Source organism: Eleutherodactylus coqui, chromosome 1 (assembly GCF_035609145.1).
Source record: "Eleutherodactylus coqui strain aEleCoq1 chromosome 1, aEleCoq1.hap1, whole genome shotgun sequence".
In the NCBI taxonomy this organism is placed as follows: domain Eukaryota; kingdom Metazoa; phylum Chordata; class Amphibia; order Anura; family Eleutherodactylidae; genus Eleutherodactylus; species Eleutherodactylus coqui.
The window spans coordinates 167,893,912-167,916,426 of record NC_089837.1 but is presented as its reverse complement, the minus strand read 5'-3'; the positions used below and the strand labels follow the sequence as shown (position 1 = coordinate 167,916,426).

The following is a 22,515-nucleotide window of genomic DNA, read 5'->3' as shown; positions in this document are numbered from 1 at the left end:
GCAATTGTCCTTAGCGAGTAGGCTCGCTCATCTCTATTGAGCACACATCCACAATGTGAGAGAAAATTACGTGAACCCTTGAAATTAATAATGTTTAGATCCCTCTTCAATAGTAATCATCTCCTATAGCAGCAAATAAGATTTGCACAACGTTGAGGAGGAATTTTGGATCATTTCTTCCTGCAAATATGTTCCTGCTCATCAATATTTCTGGAATGCCTTGCATGCATAGCCCTCTTCAGGTCAATCACAGTATGTTGATAAGGTTAAGATCAGACCTCTCGCTTAGTGTTATAGCCACTGGTTACAACTAAATGCATACCCTATCTGCCCCAGCTGTTGGTTGTGATCCACATCTCATCTCAGTTTCCATCCTACCTCTTAAAGGACTCGCACATGTACCCAGCTATTCTGTCCTTAGCCAATGCAGACAAGCCTCTAGCTATTTAAAGCAACCTCCACCACTAGAAAGTGCCTGAGCAATTAATCTCCAAGTGTGCAAAGCTGTTATAGTGCTCTGCTCTCCTGATTTGATCTCTGATTGGTTCACTCAACTTACCCGACATCTCTCCTGAACTTGATCTCGGTTTGTTTATTGATCCTATTTACTTTATCTACTGTCTGTCCTGACTTCAGCTCTGTTCAATGATCATATGTCTCTCAAAACCTTCTGGTACCGCATTACAGGAAACCTGATCAAGTTGCGTCGGCTACCTCTTACCAAAACTATTTCTGGGGTAATGATCTGGAATCTACTACAGCAAAGACCAGATCCTGATTGGTGGGGCTAAAGAAGGAAAGCCAGGGAACTCCAGGTAACGCCCTTGGATCTAACCCTAAGTCAAATCGGTTTTGACACTTGGCAATTCCAAAACACAAACCTTACTTCCAACCATTACTGTTATTTTATGAAGAATGCAATTATTTAATAAAACAGACATAGGACATGTGACAAGTTCTCTTTAATAGGATGTCTGTTCCTAGTGATAGTAATGATTTTTTTTCCCTCCATAAATACTTTTACTAACCATGGGCTGATGTGCTCCCAGGTTTTTAGCAATGCTTTTATAGCCTTTTCCAGCTATGTATGCCTATAACACATCTTCTGAGTGCTTTGCATTGAATTATGGTTTCCACCAGCCAATTTTCTTAAAATAGATTTATCAGTAACCAGACTTTGTGTACCTTTATTTAATAGGAAAAACACCTGTGAAGCTTACAGTTCCAATCTCATCTCCTTAATAGAAACACATTTTGCCAATTTGCTCTTGGACAAAACATTTACACAGATTTTTCTTTTTTTCATGCACTATGGACATTTACTCAATGTGCTTAATAAAAGACATGAATGATCTAACTGTTTTTGTGTTATTAGTTTAGTTTGATTGTCTTTTGTCTATAATTGGGACGCAGATAGAGATGAGCGAGTATACTCGCTAAGGCTAACTACTCGAGCGAGTAGTGCCTTAGCCGAGTATCCTCCCGCTTGTCTGTAAAGATTCGGGTGCCGCCGCGGGTGACAGGTGAGTTGCGGCGGTGAGCAGGGGGGAGCGGGGGGGAGAGAGGGAGAGAGAGATCTCCCCTCTGTTCCTCCCCGCTCTCCCCCGCCGCTCCCCGCCCCTCGCCGGCCCCCGAATCTTTAGAGACGAGCGGGAGGATACTCGGCTAAGGCACTACTCGCTCGAGTAATTAGCCTTAGCGAGTATACTCGCTCATCTCTAGACGCAGATAACAATCAGACCATATTTTATTAGTAGTCAATGCAGAAATCCAAATAATTCCATTTACTTATTTTTCTTGTAACTGTATATAAAGTTCGGTATATTTACATTGCAAATATTGCGAAGATTATTATGAGGGAAACATAATGATTGGATGGATGTATGTAATGCTGCAAGAAACACAGGTAGCTCCAGTATTATATGTGAAGCAAACTGAATGTAGAGTAATTGGAATAGACTCAGTCATGGTCCTTGGTCCTTAGTCCATAAAAGCTCATCACTGGATGACCAGGACTGGCCATTGAAGAAAGAATTTATTACAATGGGTCACTAATAGCAACGACAACGTTGAGAACATGTTTAGACTAGTAAAAACATATCAGCTCATAACATTTTCCTTATAATTAACAGTTTAGATGTTTACACTTGGGGAATATGTAACATGAAACAAATGTCCTGTAAGATCCCACCATAATCTCAGCTACATCAGAACATTTCCATTATTATTATTACTATCATGTCTGCACAAGTAGAGCTCTGATGGGCAGTCTCATTATGGGGAATAGCTGTGCTTTATTCTCTATGATAATGACCTTTTTTTTTGCAAAATATCTAAGTAAGATTGATGTCCCATGACACACCATATGTCTTAATGTGGAAACCCAGACAATACGAATTTATTTTCTTTTTAAGTTGTCACTAAGTGAAATGTTTACCATTGATTCAAAATGCAGAAAGTTCAACAGAGGACATTTTGATGTTTAAACTTTGATTTATTCAGTGTTCCGTCATCAGAATAGTAAATTGGACATTTAACATTTAAAATGTTCATTGCATTAAAAGTCACTCACCGTCTCTGTACCACTCAGGTTGAGGTCGTAGTCTGCTGAGTTCAGGAGTTAAAACCACAGAGCAAGACAAGGTTACGGTTTCACCTTCTACTCCAAACCTTACGCCAAATGTTTCCAGGAACTTAACTTCAATGTGGGTGAAACAAACTGCTGCTGTCAAAGGCACTGTAATTATATGAAAGGAATTATTAGTAATATGAACATGGGAAAGGTCTATCTATCTATCTATCTATCTATCATCTATCTATCTATCTATCTATCTATCTATCTATCTATCTACCTCATATCTATCTACCTATCTATCATCTATCTCCTATCTGTCCCCTATCTATCTATCTATCTATCTATCTATCTATCTATCTATCTATCTATCTATCTATCTATCTAATATCTATCTAATATCTATCTATCTATCTAATATCTATCTATCTATCTATCTATCAATCATCTATCTATCTATCTCATATCTATCTATCTCATATCTATCTATCTATCTATCTCATATCTATCTATCTCATATCTATCTATCTCATATCTATCTATCTATCTATCTCATACATTGGTCAGAGTATCGCTTCCACTCCGACCCCGGTGCTTTCCAATAGAGACTGCCTGCAAAACCCCTCTAGGCTGGGTCCACACGGGGCTGATTTGCATTGGAATTTCTGTGTGAACCCTCTGCATGGAAATTCCATGGCGTTTACAGTAGCAACACAGTGGATGAGATTTTGAAAATCTCATCCACAAGCTGCAGAAAATATCCAGACACATCCGTACAGAAATTGACATGTGGTGTTGAATTTCATTCTCAATGAGGGGGTGAATTCTGAACCAAAATATGTGATAAAACCCACGTCAGAACCAGCACCAAATGGGTTTTGAGGCAGACTTTACACTGCTGATCTACTGCAGAATGTCTACTACAAACATTCTGCAGCAAATCCGCCACAGGTGGACCCAGCCTTAGGGAATGCTTACATGTAGCGCAAATGCTGCAGATTTTCTGTAGTGGAGAATTCCACGGCAAAATCCACAGAATTTTCGCAAAAGACACAAAATCAAAATATCGATATCAGTGTTGATTTTGACTCTCAATCAGCTGCAATTCTGCAGTTGATTTCAGATGATACCACGCTCTCTCTCAACTCTGAAGTCTTTGTGCTCTCTGCACCTCTAGTGAGCACAGCGCTGCTGGTCAGGTGCTGCAGAAGTTGCCAGCTGCACCCACTAGGGGCCACAGGGGCTATATCAGAGGTAAAAGCGTAAGTTCTGATAAATCACGCCCCTAACTACACCCACTTTTTGGTGGAGGTGTCCCGTGAAAGAAAAAAAATACCCAGGGGTATGTAATTAAATTACTGTAGAAAACTAGAAAGTGGAATGTCAGTTACATATGAGGAGCACTTTTCCAAAATGAGTCTTTCCAAAAAGTCACAAGGAATTGTTTTAAAAAAAAGCTTCACTAAAGTTTGCGGACATGACTTTATGCTGAAGTCTGTGGTCAGGAGTTCATTTGCTCTGATACCATTAAATAAAATTGTTATGCAATGGGAAATAACTCGCCTTGCTTAAAGGGATTGTGTGAAAAAAGGAAAACATTTTTAATGGCCAGACAGATCAGGAGATGTCACACCTATGTCACGTGGAGGAATTGTGCACAGAACACTCAGGGGACAATGGGAAATTTCTATCAGTGTGGCAGTCTTGGTTGGAGTTTGACAGAACTCTCATGTAAGGGCCCCTGGGTTGGCTACTGGTGGGGTTCTTTACGACCTGGTTGGGTAGTTAGGAACAAGATAAATACTACCATTCCCACTGCAATTACTATAATTCTAAGGTGCAAAATTTCCCCTCCCCATTTTCTTTTTGTCTACCACCTCCCCCTTTTTTAATTATTATTTGTATGACTCCCCCCCCCCCCCCTTATTCTCTCTCTTGTCTTTTTCACTGTTTATACTTAGTTTATTTTATATTTTACATACAAGGCCCTCTGGGACCGTTTCTCAATTCTATGCTGAAACACGTATACTACAATATTTCCACTATTAACAGGTTTTCACAGTTCCCAGCATTGGTGACCGAGAGCACAACCTAATAACTTAATAAGTTTGGAACAATAAGAGTCAAAAGTATACTTAGGTTTATCGCTTGTTAGAAATGTTATATTTCTGAGTTATACACATATTGTCAGGTCCTGCGCGACCTTTGATGGACATTTTGTACTATATTTTGCAAAAAACTTAATAAAAGCAGATTAAACATAATGGCCAGACAGGTGATAAAAAAGACAACATACTCACCTGTCTCCGGCCTCCTGGGACCCAGCTGACTGACTCCCACCTCCACTTCCTGAAGTTAGGTGATCGCTGTGGAGAATCAGAGGCCTTAAGCATCACCACCCTCAACTCCTGGCATCATGGTGCCAAGGATGTGAATGCCAATGCCAGGAGTTTGAAAGGTGATGCCGCAGCCTCTGATTGGCTGCAGAAGTCACCTGATTTCCGGCAACCGTCCATGGTGGAGGATTGGGATGGAACAGCGGATGCTGGTTACCTGCGTTCCAAGAGGCCGAAGACAGTTGAGTATGCAGTCTTTTTTTATTTTATCACCTTCCCGGCCATTTTTTTTTTCTCACACAACCCCTTTAAATATTGCCTTATAGACCAATAAACAGAAGCAAAGGGATTAGTACAGTATCATAAGGTACAAAATCATTAAAAATAGACTTGACTCATTTTGAAAAAGTAAAAACTACGATTGCTTATATTTTATTGTACAGATGTCATTTTGAAGCTTTTATAGTTGAATATTAAGGTTTATATAGGGTCAAAAGTGAACTATTATATATTAGTCCATTTAAATCCACTTATTGATTAGGTCAACTCTTGTAGCATTGCATACTGCATAAAATTGACATGTTCCATTTTATTATCATTGAAAAAAGGTCAAATGGATTTGTGTATGAAACGGTCAATAGGAATTTTATATTAGCTAGTTACCACACTACATTTGAGCACATGTTGCTGTAGAAAACACATACAAGAAATATAGCATGGTACTTGTGCCAGTTTTTGGCCTAAAAAAGTTGCAAACTTTTGTAACCTTTTTAAAATTTTACACTACCCTTGCCACTTTTCAAAAACGTGGAGTATAGTGGATGGGGTTAAGACATCAGGTCATGCACCCCTGGTATGTATGCACTAGTCTCCCCGCTGTGGCAATGGCCTCAATGATGAGTATGTGCCATTGCAGGATCATGCAGTGCATGTGCGAGATTTCAGTGTCAAACTGAGTGACTTAGAGTGGCTTCACACGAGTGTGTGTTTGTGCGTACATAGGTGCGTACATATGTACGCACCCCTGTACGCGCAAAAACATGCGTGTATGCAGATGCGCACATTGCCTTCAAAGGAGCCGCGGCGGCTGCTAGTGGCACCATTAAAGGCCTCGGTCTGCCGGCATGCCTTGATTTTAATTCCCTGCCTGCTCAAAGAACTTCATTGCAGAGCCGGGGAGAGTGCAGACAGGACACAGCTGAGCCCCGGCAGCTAATGATAGGTATGTGGTTTTTTTTCAACACTACTTTGCCTTGTTTTTCAGGGAAGGGCTTATATTTAAAGCGCTTCCCTGAAAAACAATTACGGGGTGCCGGCAGCTGGATCTGCTATCGCAGCTGTCATGTGTGACAGCTGTGGTAGGGAATTCTTTATTCCCCGCAGGGATAAAGAATTGCTTTGCTGCATCTGTCACATCTGTGACAGGTGCAGCAGGGAATTCTTTATTCCCCGTGGGGATAAAGAAAACATCTGCCGCATACGGCAGATGTGTCCTTCATCCCCGCGGGGGACACGGCAGCGGCGGACAGGTAAGTATATATATATATTTTTTTTTTACACTAAAATGGTTTCTTTTCAGGGAAGAGCTTATATTTCCATGAAAAGCTGCGGCTCCATTGACGGCAATGCGTGCATTCCCTATGGTGCACGCATGTCCTATCTTTACAGGCGCACACCTGTAAAACACGGGCATGGGAACACACCATAGGGAATGCATTGGTTGTAATAGACACGTGTTTTTGTGCACATGTATGCTCGCACAAAAACACGCTTGTGTGAAGCCACCCTTAAGACAATATGGGAGACGTCAATCAACCACTAGGCAGAAGCATGGGGCTGGGTTATCTGAGGAGAGCCTGGGCACTTGTTGGCTTGGGTTTACCGACTGGACGCTTGCAAGCCTGTTGGCATTTATGATAAATGTTTTTTTTCTATTTAATTAGATCTGTATTAATGGTGACAATGGGATGTTTCCAAATCTGTATAAATCCCCTACCCAGTGCTGTTAAAGCGACTCTCCAGACCTAAACAAACAAAGATGGCCACACTGCTTGACTACCTGATGCACACTTTGGATTAGTATACTTTGGTAGTCTAATACTCTACACGTTGCTTTGACAGGCCAGTGTTGTTCATGTGGGGTGAACTAGCCAATTAAAGCATCGTGCAGTCTTTTAGATTAATGATGCATACTAATGCACAGTGTACAACAGGCACACATCTAGGCTAATCTGGATTGATTTAAGTCTTTTTTCAGTCTTACAAACTATGTTATGATGTTACAAACTATGTGATGTTACTAAATGTCTGCAAGTTGTTCATAGTATTGCAGCATAACCCCATTAGCTTTAGAAATCCCAGACAAAACCCATAAATAATATGGTGCTGTTGACAGAAGAAAGCAGTTGTGTTCTTCTAATCATGGAAAGCCCCTTTAAATGATCTTGCTATAAGGTGCTATACATAAAGTTGTCTATGAAATCATGTTGCATTAATAACTCCATAAGTCAATACAATAGCTTTGGTTCAACATTAACAATATGTTTCATTTGAAATCACACAATTTTCACTCAGTATAACTTTAAAAACCCAGCAGGGTGTTCTCATAGCAGCGGTGAACAAAGAATTACTTACATTGTGGCCTGAAACCGGGATAAAGAGGCTCATCTTCTGAGCGAAATCCTAAAAAAATCCATATTGTATATTAGGTGTTATTTCATGAAACTTTTCCCATAAAAATACAGTAAATATACCATTTTGACTTTTGCTTCTCTGTTTTTACAATCAGTAAATGAAAATACTATTTCTGCAGCATCTTCTGCTCAGTACAGCTCATTGTGTTTCTATTAATCCTTTCCAATCCACTGTCTGACCTCTGAAGACATTATGATTTAAGGCTGTACCGCTCTGATGTTGGAAGACGTCCGTCGTGGTTCTCTTACTGCATATTGCCAGCCTCTCTGCTGTAGGAGCCTATCCAATGTGTCACCTCATGCAGTACTGGCTTTAGCCAGCATATAGCGCCATTGTATAACAGCAGAAAAAGAGTATGCCCCCTAGGAAAACCAGGATACAAATTGGATTGGAAAGGGTTAAGATAGCAGAAAAAGTACAAAAACAATGTTTGTTCTGTTTTAAACTCCTAAAAACCCGTTAACAGAGTCTGTAAATGCTGTCCAAGAGTCCCAATGTGCTGGAGCTTCTGGCTGGCCAGCCCCGCACTATGATCTGGGAAGCATATTGTATAATCTCATTAAATATTACAACATCAAGACTGTTTGGAAGGATTTCACTGAACAGTTTGCTCTTGTGAACCCAGAAGTTGCAAATTCAATGTGGATTGAAATAGATGATAATATTAAACTTTCAGGCGACCTAATTTGTCCTTCATTAGGCAGTATTGCTGTCCTTCTACTTTCACAAACTATGTGGGTTTCATCTGAGCAAACGTCCAACTTCTAGAGCTTTATAAAATAGTTTCTGCAGCTGCAGGAATGTTCTGATAAAAACTTCTAGGCTTGTAAATTTCAACTGGAATTTCAACTTTTCATCATTTTCTCTGCAGATGCCAATACACTATGGATACATGTCTGCTGATGGATTTAGGTCCAATGTCCACCGCATGGGAGATCCGCAGCTCTATGTGCCCATAGGGATGCATTAGCATCCATAGGGCAACTTAATGCAAGCGGATGTGATTTTTTTCCTGGTGTGTGGGTCGTATGCACGGGAAGAGATCGCAGCACACTCCATTTTCTTGCAGATTCGGCAGGGACAGCTTCCATTGGAAGCCGTCCCTGTCACGGCACACTCATAGCTGTCAATGTGGACTGGCTGCAGATCCACAGGAAAGCAGGGGATTCAAAAACTAAAAAGAGAGCACTGCGCATGCGCTAGGTGCATCAGCCGGCACTCCCGGACACTTCCGCCATGCTGAAGAAAGAAGATCCGTCCGGCTTGAAGCAGATACGCACTGGACCTGGAGGCATATTAACATTTTCTGTGACATCTCTGCCCTACTCAGCAATTCCAGCAACCAGATTGGTTGTTTGGGTTGGCTGATTCAACCTGATTGGTTGTTAGGGCAGAAGTGTTGCAGAAAATGTTAATATGCGACCTGGAGGTAAGAAACAGTATTTTCCTCTCCATGTCCGCGGGCACGCACGGATATCACTGTGGGATTCAGCAGTGGAATCCATACATGCAAGTGGATATGAGGCCTAAGTGTAGCAAGCACAGGGAATATGGAACTCATGCCATCCATTAAGTGTACATTTATAATAAGGATACCTTTCATTCTGCTGCTTTGCATATTATTTAGTGGATACCTATTGCTTATTTTTTCTTTTTCTTAACATCTTCAAATCTCCCTTTGCATTGCTGTTTTTAAATTATAAAATTCTAACTGCCTACAGTCACCAATAGAGGGAGCTCTCAGTCAACTCAATAATAATTCAATAAGCAGCTTAAATCCCCCTCATGACAGCTACAGGCAACCAAAATTGCATCGTTGAACCCAGCACACCTATGCAAATATATATATATATATATATATATATATATATATATATATATATATATATATTTGATATGGCCACACTTTATAGAGTACAGTAGGGAGATCTAAGATCTATTAAATCTGATGCACAGTCCATGTAGTGCATCAAACTGCCTGTTGTGGCTCCACTATGTTTGTCAGCCTTGCTATTGATTTTTGACACACTTTTCTAATCAGAAAAGTGCCGGAAAAATTGAGAAATGAGACAACTTGGCATTCAGCAAAATGCCAAGGTTTTAGAGAACTGTCAATACAGTAAATATATTGATAAATCTGCCGCACAGGGCATTCAAGTTCTTGCTTGGGGTTCATATAATGTAAGCTAGATTAGCACCTATGGGGCAGATTTTGACACGGGTGATAAAATTCTGCGTTTTTTTCACAATGGGACAGTGCTACAAATCACATGTATGTGAAGCCCATGCTTTCCAATGAGTTCTTTCATATGAGCGATGTTTTGTAGCCCTCTACATTGCGAAAATACAAAATTGCAGCATGCTCTATACAGCGCGATTTGCAATGTTTTGTAGCCCATGTTTCCCTTCCTTTCTACTGTATCGCTTTGCACGAAAACACGGTTTTCATGCGGTGCGATGCAACTTTTACATTAAGTAAGAAATCCTACTGTAAAAGCCCGAAAATGAGCCCTAGCTGACTAAAAAAAAAAAAGAAATATGTCACCTAAGAGGCGTTGTCCGGCTCCAGCGCGTGTCTCCCGAAGCTCCCTGGCACTTGATTGAAGTTTTCCGGCATAGCTTCCTGGTCAGGATTGTGAAAAACCCCACCTCTGTGGAGCTTAGCCAATCAGAGCTAGCGCTCGATAAACCAATCACAGCCATTCATTAAATGGCTGTGATTGGTTCATCAAGTGCTGTCTCTGATTCATTAAATGGCTGTGATTGGTTCACATGGTGCTACAAAATTGCACGACTGTGTAGCACCACGTGTGACTTTGTAGTGACACAAAATCGTGATATTGCCACGAGGAAACACAGCGATATCGCACAGAACACAGATGTGATATCGCTTCAAATTTTGCACGGTAATATTGCGTCACCGTGTGAAAGCGACCTTAGGGTATGTTTACACATTCCTGATTTGCAGCGTATTTTATTGCAGCTTTTAGTGCAGATCTGCAGCAGATGTCATCCATCCAATTTGAATAGAGTTGGAATGGCGAAATCCGCTGAAGATCTGCATGAAAATCTGTGACAAAATCTGCAATTAATCAGCCACAGGTAAAAATACCTGTCACGTCTGTCTTCTGACTTTTGTTGTACTACAGGTTCTCTGGCGCATTCCTGCTCAGGTGTGGGGATTGTGCTGGCTGGACGTGTGTGTGACCCCAGTCAGCCAATCACTCTAGGTCAGTATACATAAGAGCTGTCTTCCCAGGTGTGGATGTGGTCAACTTTCTCTGTTCTCATTCTCTCTCTGTGGTTTGTGAACAGGTTCTGCTTGTGGTGGCTGCAAGAAAGGTCTGTGTTTTGTTTGGTTGCATCACTGTACTCCTGGTTAGTGTAGGGACTAGCGGTATTGCCGGGAGCCGTGATATGGCCCGATAGTTTCTTTATTTTGGCCAAAATGTCAACTAATACCTGGCATTTACAGCATTAACATCTGCTACTAGTGTTGGCTGCTGTATGATGTGATTTTGGCTATGTGTCCTCTTATCCTGTCCAGTTGTTCCTGTCAGTGGTGGCATGTGTATGCGTCCTAGCTTGGGTGCGTGGTTCCTAAAAGCAGCAAAAACAACGCAACATGCTCCACTTTCGTGCGGGTGTCCCACGGAGACGGCTCCCGCAGGCTTCTATTGGAGCCTATGGAAGCCGTCCGGATCCGCGGAACACCCGTACCAGAATTAAAACTCACCTGTCCTTGCCGCTGCGGGTCTCCCCTCCATCGCGGCCGGATCTTCTTTCTTCGGCCCGGCTGATGTGCCCGGCGCATGCGAGCGACACGCTGCCGGCGTGCTGAGCACATCCGCCGGGCCGAAGAAAGAAGATCCGGCCGTGACGGAGGGGAGACACGCAGCGTCAAGGACAGGTGAGTTTATTCTTATTTTTAGGCCTCATGCCGCGGGAAAGGAGGGACCCGCTACGGATTCTGCATTAAGAATCCGCTGCAGGCCTGATTTTCCCCGTGGACATGAGGCCTTACTCTTTTTAATCTTAGAAATGCATCTATGATTCACTTCACTAATAATGCTCCACTTACTTTTCACAATCACAGCAGAATTGGTAGTTGACTGTCCATGCACATTTCTTGCAACTGCCGTATATGTAGCAGTATCATTGATAGTAGTTCTGAAAAGAACATTAAAATAGTATTATTGACTGATGATACAGAATACAGATCTTTCTCTTACAAAAACCATATTAGGGTCATCACAATATATACATGAAAATTTACTATCTACAACCTTTTAAATCCTTGATAGCTATAAATATAAACTCAAAGCCTACTGAAAACCTACTGGTCATACCTAATGAACATGCTAGAAAGAAAAACGAAACTAAAATGCTTTATCCATTATCCAAAAACAAAAGTGCAATTCCTGAACTTACCACTTGGTGGCACTGCATGGAAGAGAATAGTTTTAATGTTTTCAAAATCAGAGCAGTCAGAAAGGATAACTAATAGAAGCAAAGTTTTGCTCTCTATTTTCTAATCTGACAACATATTTCAGCTACAGTATTGTAATAATCTTCTAGGTTAAGAAAAATACCATGCAGACACGATATGAACAACTATTCCTAATACAACCTATGGACAGAACAGGTGTTGTTTCTGCAAAAAAACAGCCATGTTCTTCTAATTTTGGACAACATCTTTAACCATTTTCTTGTTCTTAATCATGAGATCATGCATTTCATTTTCTCTCCTCCTGCATTAAATTATTCAGATTCATGTACATATATTTCCCTTTGAACACAAAGCAAGGTCACAATTCAGCAAAACAAAGTGGAGAACCTGTGTGAGAGTTTGCAAAATAGTATATGAACATTCGCAGCGAAACAGAGTGCATGCGCAGTCTCGGCAATAGCCCGGCTTAGAATTCGGCACTCCCTGCTAGGTAGTGAATGCTACATCACTAGTGGCACAGCGTACACTGACCTGCAGGAAGCAGAATGCCGCAAATGTACGTAATGTTACAGGAAGAAGAAGGTCCGCCCGGTGGGGGGACTAAAGGAGCCAGATGAAGATCGGCGAGGATAAGATGTGACAAGAATACTGCCTGGGGAGGAATAGTTAAGTAGAGAATTTTGTTTTTGTCTAATAACAAAACTCCTTAAAAATGGGGAAAATTGGCTTCTATCTCATTGGGATTTTATTGCCTTCCTCTGGAACAACATTGGGTGATAATAGGCTGAACTGGATGGACATGTCTTTTTTCGGCCTTACATACTATGTTACTAGTGTAAGATTATGTTCACATCTGTCTTTGGGTTTCTATTCTTCCGTTCCTTTATAGGAACAGAATAACTGAAACCATTCAGTAAATGGATCTGGCACATGCCACCCTGAGCAGCGCCAGACGGAATTCATTGACTATAATGGGTTCCATTCAGCTGCTGTTTTGCAGTCTGGCCTTTTGCCAAATGAAATAGCATTGCATGCTGCTCTATTTTGACTGGGATTTCCAGACTAAGCCTCCGCAGCAGATGTGAACAGAGCCTTAGGCTGAGAACACATAGCCGTATTTCAGAGGTGCTTTTGTATCCGTAATATAGACATACGTTCCAGCCTAACCCTGGGTCTCCTCAACTGAACTCTAAGGAATCTATGATGCTAAGAGTTCGGGTCAGGAGCCCCGCTGTCAGGCCAAGATGAACATCTGCATTACGGATGCTTCACGTTTTCAATGTGTGCCATTTTCTATTTACACTGAGTATTATTTCTGATGTATCTGCGTACTGTACTTTTTGTGTTAATATTGTATTTTTCAAAACAATTTTACGGAAATACAGCTCTAAAAAAGAAAAAAGATACACGGATGGGAACGCTTGCACTGACATTTATAATTAAATGTGATGTCCTCATCTTGGCACCTTAGGTATTTTCCAACGATTGCCCAGTATATACAGATAGACAAATGTCACCAGGGAAGAGCTCCCTAGCTCAGTACATTCGAGATGACAGCCAAGAAATTCCAAGCTGTTTTAAGCATCAAAAGATCAGTTTCCAGACAGCTCAGCAATATGGTCCGAACAGCTGAGAATAGTAGCGATGTAGAGCCACACTGTCATCTTAGACATCAAGATGAAAAATTAACAAGTGCTTTTACCCTCAAGATCCATTCACATACTGGACCTCCTACTCCGAAATCAGAAGGTATTAGCCTTTTTTTCTGGTCACTTAAATTGAGCCTTGTGTATATCCTTCAGTCTACTTCCCTATGATCAACCACAATCTTAGGTTTAGCGTTACACAAAACTCAACTTCAGAAACTTTTTAAAAAGTAACAATAGAGCTTGACTCTGAACCATTGTATTACTTCACATTCACTAAATAGAATTTGCATTATTGCTGACACTGTCGCAGAGAAAACTGATCATGGCAGTTTAACAAATAGGGACTATAGCATTTGAGAGGTTAGAGAAAAGGAGGAGTTCCCTCTTTTACCCCCATCAGCACCCCTGTGATATGATCATGGGTACATATGAGTTCCCATGGTAGTCTGGGGCTTAATGAAGTAAAAACAAATTTTATACTTACCTGTTCCTCTCCAGGCAGTTTTCATACCAGATCTTCACATCGACGATCTTCTCCTGGCTCCTGCAGTCCCCCGGGTCACCTCACCTCCAGTCATCCGGATCCTCTTCTTACGGTGACTAAGCATACATTGCGGACATTCTCCTTCCTGCATGGCAATGTACGTTACATCACTAGAGATGTGGCAATGACTGCCTAGCAGGGAATGCTGAATCATCGGCAGCCTGCTTTGGCACGCAGATGCAGGGTCTCACAGCTAAACATACTATAGGAGCACTAGCAGCGAGACCCTGCGCCTGCACACTGAAATAGGCTGCCGAGGATCGACATTGCCTGCTAGGCAGTGAACGCTACATCACTGTTGATGTAACGTACACTGACCTGCCGGAAGCAGAATGCTGGCAATGTATGCTACAAAACAGGATCTGGCCGGCTTGCTGTGAGATGTTCCAAGGGACTCCAGGAGCCAGGAGAAGATCAGTGAGTAGAAGATGAGGTAAGAAGACTGCCTGGGGAGGAATAGGTACATATAGAATTTTTTTTTTTATGACAGAACCCCTTTAAAGGCCTAATAGGATCAGTTTTTCTGTGACAGACATAATATGCTGCAATATACTGTAGAGGTATTGCACTGTATTATACGATCAGTTTACTGCACAGTTTGTGTAAAAAAAAGTTTATTAAAATGTTTAAATATATAAAATAAATTAAAAGAAACAAAAAATCCCTTTGTCTCTTGCAAAATGCTTTATTATGTGATTTTGTGTGTGTGTGTATATGACACATGAGTAGTATCACTACAAATATAATCTTTATTTATATAGCATCAACAGCACTATGCAACTCAGAGTGAACACAAGCACACAAAATAAATAGACATTCAGCCTAATATTACACTAACAAACAACTTGACCGATAGAAGTGAAGGCTCTGCTTGTAAGAGCTTACAATCTATGAAGTAAAAGGGGTGATACAAGAGGTACAAGTGCTTGTTCTGTACAATGGTCCAGCCATCTTTTAGATAAATAGGGTACTATACATAAAGCTGTATGAACCGGTCACCAGAGATGGAGAATGGAGAAGAGGCGATTCTTTCGGCCACTGGTCATGGCCCACTTTATTGGACTTCCTCTGTACATTGTCTCCGATGTTGGTGTGCAATTCACCTCTCACTTTTGGAAGGCACAATGTGCATAGCTAAGCGTCAAGCTACAATTCTCTTCTGCCTACCAGCCCCAATCTAATGGGCAGGTGGAATGAGTGAACCAGTTACTCAAAATCTACTTTAAGCATTTAATGTCCTCATGGCAGACTTCGATTTTGCCTTGGGCAGAGTTCTGTTATAATAACCTTACCAGCAAATCCACAGGAATCTTTCCATTATTTACTGTCTACAGGTGTCATCCACAGGTTCCTCTATCCATGATTACTATACACTACCAATACTACACACACTTGCACTTGAAGATTTGGCAGGAGATGATGAAGTCAGTGTGTCATGCAGTCATCAGAATGCAACAAAATGCGGACAAAAAAAACAGCCTTCCGCCTAGCTTTTCTCCTGTGGACTGAGTTTGGTTGTCCTCTAAGAATATTTGACTGAGAATGCTTGCTTTGATATTTGCGCTGAGATATCTGGGTCCATTCCAAGTACTGAAGCAACTGAATCCTATGGCCTACAAATTACGACTGCTTTACTCTTGGCATATTTCCAACTCCTTCTGTCTTCCTTTCAAAACCATTGATCCTTAACTGATTTTTTGAGACTTCTGTTCCAACTCCTGCAGATACTCTTCCAGAGGAAATATTTCAATAAAAAAAAATTATGGATGTCAAGAGGATAAGAGGAAGACTATTTTATCTAGAGGAGGGGAAGGATTATGGTCCAGAAAAGAGATATTGGCAGCTGGCTAGAAAGTAATAATGTCCCATATCTCCTAAAGAAATTTCATCAGCAGTCTGATCCTAAGATGAAGGGCATTAGGAAAGGCACCTTTTTTGGATGTTAGTCATAGCAGGCGGCGATCTTTATTTCCTGCCATCAGTCGTGGCCAGCACTATGTCCTCGAGTATATTCTGCAGCAGATGCTACATCTCTCTTTTTCCTGGTCCTCAAAAGGTGTGGGCGAGCAACTAGCCTACTTCTTCAAGCGCAAGTGCGTGCATTCTGCTTTTCGATACCCGCCAAATCTGGACAAGCTTCTGGCTATTTAAGGCACCCTTCCCTACTAGTAGGTGCCTGAGAAATCAGTCTCCTAGTGTGCAAAGGTGTTACAATGTTGTATCTGCTTTCTTGCTATTGATCTGTACTTGTCCTACTCAGCTTTTCTAACTTATTTCCTGGCCTCGACTTGTTCATTGATCACATTTACTCTGTCTGCCTGCCTTGACCTGATTCACCATTATGAAAGTATTCCAACTGTAATGAACTCAGCTCTGTTCTATTGCCAAATCTCTGTCTACACCCTCTGGTACTGTGTTATGGTAAACCTGATTGAGTTGCATCAGCTAATTCTAGGGTTATGACCTGGAGTCTCCTGCAGCAAAGACTAGATTCCAATTGTTTGGTGAAATTTAAATGGTGAAAACCAGGGAACCCTGGGTGCAGCCTCTGGATCTAGCAATCATTCAAATTGGTGTTGAGGCACAGTGGATCCACCTTCATTGTCTTGACATGAAAAAATGTTAGTTTAGGAAATCTTATAGGCCTCCCATAAAGAAGAGTAATTTTAGAGCATGCTTAAAACTGTGGGTGTTGAGGATTAACCTGATTTTTCGGGGGAGTTCATTCTAGAGGACTGGTACAGCTCGGGAAAAGCCTTCTAGCCAGGAGTGGGAGTTGGAGGCTTAGATTGAGGAACTTAGTCTAAAGTCATTAGCAGAACGAGAGAAAGGGCAGAATTGTAGACAGAGATGAGTGATGAGATGTAGCATGGTGCAGGACTGTAGCGAGCTTTACTGGTGACAGTGATGAGTTTAAAATGTATTCTATAGAGGACAGGCAACCAGCGCAGTGACTGGCACTGGGTAGAGGTGTTGGTGCAGTGGTTGGTTAAAACAAGCGACCAGCTGCTACACTCAGGATTGGAGAGTTTGCTGAGGGAAAGACTGACTAGAAGTGAGTTGCAGCAGTCAAGATGAGAATGCACCAGGGCAACTATAAGTTTTTGATGTATCACAAATAAGAAAATGGATGATTCTGATTATGTTTTTGAGGGGCGGGTAACATGAGCGAGCAAGTTATTGAATGTAGGGAATGAAGCGAAGATTGGACACAAAGATTCTGTTTAAGACAGAGAGAGGACATGATGTTAGAGACAGCAGCAGACGTGAAGGGGTGATGACTCAGGAAGCGGTGTATAATTGGAAGTCATCAGCATAGAGATGATACTGAAAACTGCCAGTAGTTTATTTGATAAGAGCTGAGTAGATAGAATCAAATCCTGTAGAACCCAAACAGCAAGAGAACAAGGCAAAGAAGTAGAGTAAGCAAATGATACAATGAACAAGTGGTCAGAGAGGTAGAAAGAAAACCAGGAGACAGAAGTATCCTTAAAAGCGGTTGTCCAGTTCTAAACTATTGATGGCCTATCCTCAGGCTAGACCATCAATTGTAGATTTGCACGGGTCAGAAAGCTAGATGATTAGCTTTCAAACCTTCCAGGAGTATGGAGATGAAGGGGAGATTAGAGATCATTCGGTACTTAGCAGCACAGGATAAATCAAGAAATTGTTTTTTTTAGTAATTGCCATATAACTGCTTGTTTTAAAGAGGAGAGAAAGAGACCAGAAGAAAGAGAGAAGTTAAATATTAAGTTGAGTTGTCGACTTAACCTGTACAATAGAGCTAATACATTCTTGATTGGTAATCCTGCATGGTGAATGCCATAAGAGGAAAAAATAAATAAGAAACTGCCAGAATTAGTTTTTTTTCACCTCATCTCCCAAAAAGTGGAATAAAAAATGACTTATGTATGCTCAAGTGGTACCAATAAAAACTACAGCTTGCCTCACAAAACAAGTCCTCACTCAACTCCATCAAAAGTTATGAATCTCAAAATATGGTGACACAAAAAAAACTAGTTTCATTAACCTACAGAACAAAGTTAACATGATTTATATCATAGGGCATAAATGTGAACGTAAAACCCAACAAAAAAACAGTGTAATTGTAGCTGCTGTATAGGATGATATATGAAATAAGAAGTAGTATATAGGAACCTTGTATTAAAAGCATTCAATGGAGTTAAATCATAAGACTGGAATTGTTAGTTGTTAGTACCCGATAAAGCTGGGCAGATGCGCTGCACTTTTTGGGGGTGCACTATGGTACTAGCCTCCAGCATCAAAGCGTCAAAAATAACACTGGAACTGAAATCCACCAAGCAGGACCCACAGTGACTGCATATCTAAAGAGCCCATATTAACACAGCTGACCCTACTGGAAATGCCTTCTATAGACTTTGAAAAAAGTAATGGAGATGTTATTCTAAATTTGGAATTTTTCACTGTGTAATGGTATTGACTTTATGTGCATCCTTTTGGTAATGAGACACTTTCATAAATGCCTTCACTGTGTGCTTGAGATATACTCCTAGAAAGCAGCTGGAAGAACTCTAGAAGAAGTTTTGTAGAATAAGTCAGGAAGTTTGCATACCACTTTAAGCTGATGGTACTTTAACAAGGCAATGACCTTGAACATGACAGCTGTACCCTTTCATTGATTTTCATCTTCAGGTTTTACAGCCTTAGAGCCTAGCAGAACTCTAGAACACGATTTAGAGTACACACATCATATACAACCATGCAGCTTCTCGCATTCCATTAATACATTTTCACTTGTATATTAGAGAGTATTATTCCCTTCCATTCCCTAATTGGAATCACTTCCTTAATGTATATATTTGATTTTAGCTTCATATGCCTTTTAGATAAATTATAGCAAATGCAACTATTATAAATGTGTGACACATGCTGGGAAATAAATAACTTTACTAATTGTACTTATCATTCTTAGTCACCTCTGCCAAGAACTTCATAAAGAATAAACTAATAATTCTGCAGTTTTTGCCAAATTGCCAAAAAAATCACATAGGCAATAGTGGAGCAAACTTAGAATACACATAGATAAAAAATGTATTCTACATAGTAACATAGTATGTATTGAATCTATACATACTATTAGATTATGCTGCTCTGTAACTTGTTTACGTACAGGGCAGGTGATTCTAAGTAGTTTTTCGTTATGTTTAATTAGCTTATTTAGTACGATTTTAGAAGAAAAACTTTCTTGAAGGGTTGACCTTATCTCTATATAGCTATGCAGCTGAAGAGGGTTACTAAGCAAAGTCCATCTTCACCTAGCTATATAGCTGAATAGAGATAGTGAATGGAAAACACCTACTCTTTACTGTGCCCTCAACTGTGGTACCTCCTCATCTCCTCCTCACATGGTGCCAGCTTCATGCTGAGACACAGTCCACTATGTCAGTGTCTTGGGGCATCAGGTGTAATACAGAGTGCATCAAGTCTTGTTGGGGAAAGGGCACATTGTGCAGAGGAGAAGCTGTATGAAGCACAGGACAGCTTCTCCTAACACAGCGCCTGTGGTCAGGCAGAAGTATTAGAAGATCATCTGTTGGCATTAATAAATTAATTAGTGAAATATCAGCAGCAATTACTACAATTCCAACATTTGTACAGTGCTGTGCCAGCAATACAGTTGAGAATGCAGGCATAGGGAAGAGCAGATGTCTCTTGTATTCACTATCACTATTCAGCTATGCACCTAGCTGAAGACAGATTTTGCTTAGCAAAGCTTCTCAATTGCACAGCTGAATAGGGCAAGGGGCAGCATTTAAAGAGGGTTCTTCTAGTCAACAGGCCAATAGGTTAATTAAACATATTACAAAAATTTGTGAACATTTCCTGCCCTGTGTGTTAAAAAAATTTAATGATGGTTACACTTAAACCATATGTAAGTAATATTATGACAGGCTTTGGCATATAATCCGAAGGATAATGCAATACAAGCAATATTTTAATGTGTGCAAGAATGTTAAATAAAATAATGGACAGTTCTTATTGGCCCCTTGCTCTCAGATGACAACTTTGTCCTGAATTTCAGTATAAAAATGGAAAAAGGAAATGGAGATCTGCAGGGGATTAGAACCGTGTAATCTGAACAGAGCTGTAGTGTTAGGAAATGCTAACTGCCTACAGGAGACTTCTAATATCTAATGTCCCTATGTTCTCAGCCATGTCCTTTCCATTTCTGTCCTGTGATATGTTCAGCTGTTTCAGCTCTTTTATCATATATGTATTTTTATGTTCTTCACTATGTCTTCTGTTAGAGCAATAAGATTCTGTAGGCACCAGTGAGCTGTAGATGGCAGAAGCGATGGATACACAGGGAGGTAACAGAGATTATTATTTTATTGCTGAAGCATAGTGTGGCTTGTTCTTGTTAATTAAGGGGTGTGGTTTAGCTTAATATTAATTAAGGGGGCACGACTTACTATTATTTAAGGGTTTGCAGTGTGATTTATTATTAATTAGTTGCACAGCATGATTTATTATTAATCAGGGACTCAATGTGGCTTATTTCTAATGAATGCTAGTGTTACTCGTCTTGATTGGCTAGACAATAAAATCAACCTGATTTTCATCAAATCAGGTAAATCCAACCCCATTTTTGGCAAAAATTACGTGAAAATAAAATTTCTCAAAATCAGAAAAACAGGGCAACTTGATCATGCCTCCAAATATATCCTCCATCTTGCATAAGGGCAGCAGTTTCATTGTACACTTGCATCCCATGACCTAGCCATATATAACATAGGCACAGTGCAACCACTAGCAATTTTACAGCTGAGCACAAGACAGAGAAGCAACATCATGTTTGTACGCCTATATAAAATGTGGTCTTTTGTTAGGGACAGATATTCTACAGACGATATATTGCTGCTGGGTGTTAAAGCTTATATAGAAGGGTTATATTGGAGGAACCAAAGAAAGAAGCTGCATCACATTAATTGCAGCTTATTTAGTTAGTAGTGGTTTTTTTTTGTTAAAATAAAACAGAAAGAAGCGCAAACAGGGAAACAGCAAATACACACAGTGCGTGTCACTGGCCTTAAAGGTCATTCAAAGTCACCAGTCCAGCCACTATGAATTGTTTGCAGGCCTTTCGCATCTAGCAGTGGTTTTCTGCAAACTACAAAGTTAGCTGAAAAGTTATATAAAACTATACAAAAAAATTAAACAAAAAATGAATAAAAAGGAAAGATAAAGAAAGCAAGAAGTAGGGGATGTGTCGGTGACGGAGGACAGGCCAAGTTAGCATTTCTAGTGAATCCCACTGAAGCAACAGCTCCATGTTCCGACATTCCTTAAAGTGGTTCCGCCTATGTATTATATCCACAGTATGCAGAACATTCTGTAGAGTGGATGATACAGCATGCCTCAAGTACAACCAACCTCCTTGTCCTCCAGTTGCAGCCACACAGCAGTCAGTCTGCACCAGTCAGCCATAAGCAATCCCCTTGTCTTTGATCATTAAGTGTTATGAATGTTGACGGGGCAGTCGAAAAAACCAAAGGGAGAAGACCAAGACATTGAATGCGCTGATACCCAACCATTTTTTCCTTCAAAGAGGAAAATGAGGGTGTGTCAGTGCACGGTAAGCCCTCTACAAGCAATGTATACTCTAGTGGATGCAGAAACAGAGGTGCCACTGTGACACAGAGTCCACTCAGGTGGAAAAGGGAAAGAGAAGAGTAGGTGGAAGAGGATGAAGTAGTCGATCTGACATGGAGAGGCAGAGAGAGAGAGAGACATGATAGCAGCTCACAGGAGGAAGAGGAGAACATTGCGAGACAGCGCCTTACCAAGACAATGAATAGGGTGTCGCCGAAAAACAAAAAGGCAGTGCTGCCACCCTCAGCTACTACTAGTCGCAGCAGCAAAATCAGGATCACAGCTAGTTCTGCTCACATGATTTATGCATCCTTGGTATTCTTTGAAACAGCAAGTGATGATAAAAGAGTGGTCATCTGTAAGATCTGTGATAAGAATTTAAAACATGACAAGAAAGTAAACAACCTCAACACAACATTTATAAACAGCCACGTCATCCTCCTCCACCAGCTACCTTGGAGAGCCTACCTGGGTCAGAGGGCAAATAGTCAGTCTAATCCTGCTCCCTCTTCTGCTGCCCCTTCCTCCATCCCCCTCTGTCCCCTTCTGTTCAGGCAGAAGTCCCTGTAGGGGCAGTAGCACGCCTACTTTATGCCTCAACACTGTAATTGACAACCAGGCTGCAGGCTTCAGAG

At 40.9% G+C, this 22,515-nt stretch overlaps 1 protein-coding gene across 2 annotated transcripts in view; it reads right to left on the bottom strand.

Moving 5' to 3' along the window:
- The window catches only part of MYOM2 (myomesin 2), a 194,098-nt gene that overhangs the window by 116,736 nt on the left and 54,847 nt on the right, over nt 1–22,515 (bottom strand). For both annotated transcript variants that reach the window (XM_066603582.1, XM_066603590.1), the window contains 3 exons: nt 11,684–11,772; nt 7,543–7,590; nt 2,573–2,737 (listed from right to left, as the gene is read on the bottom strand). In XM_066603582.1, the coding sequence (XP_066459679.1) occupies nt 2,573–2,737; nt 7,543–7,590; nt 11,684–11,772 (302 nt within the window). The remainder of the gene's footprint in view (nt 1–2,572; nt 2,738–7,542; nt 7,591–11,683; nt 11,773–22,515) is intronic.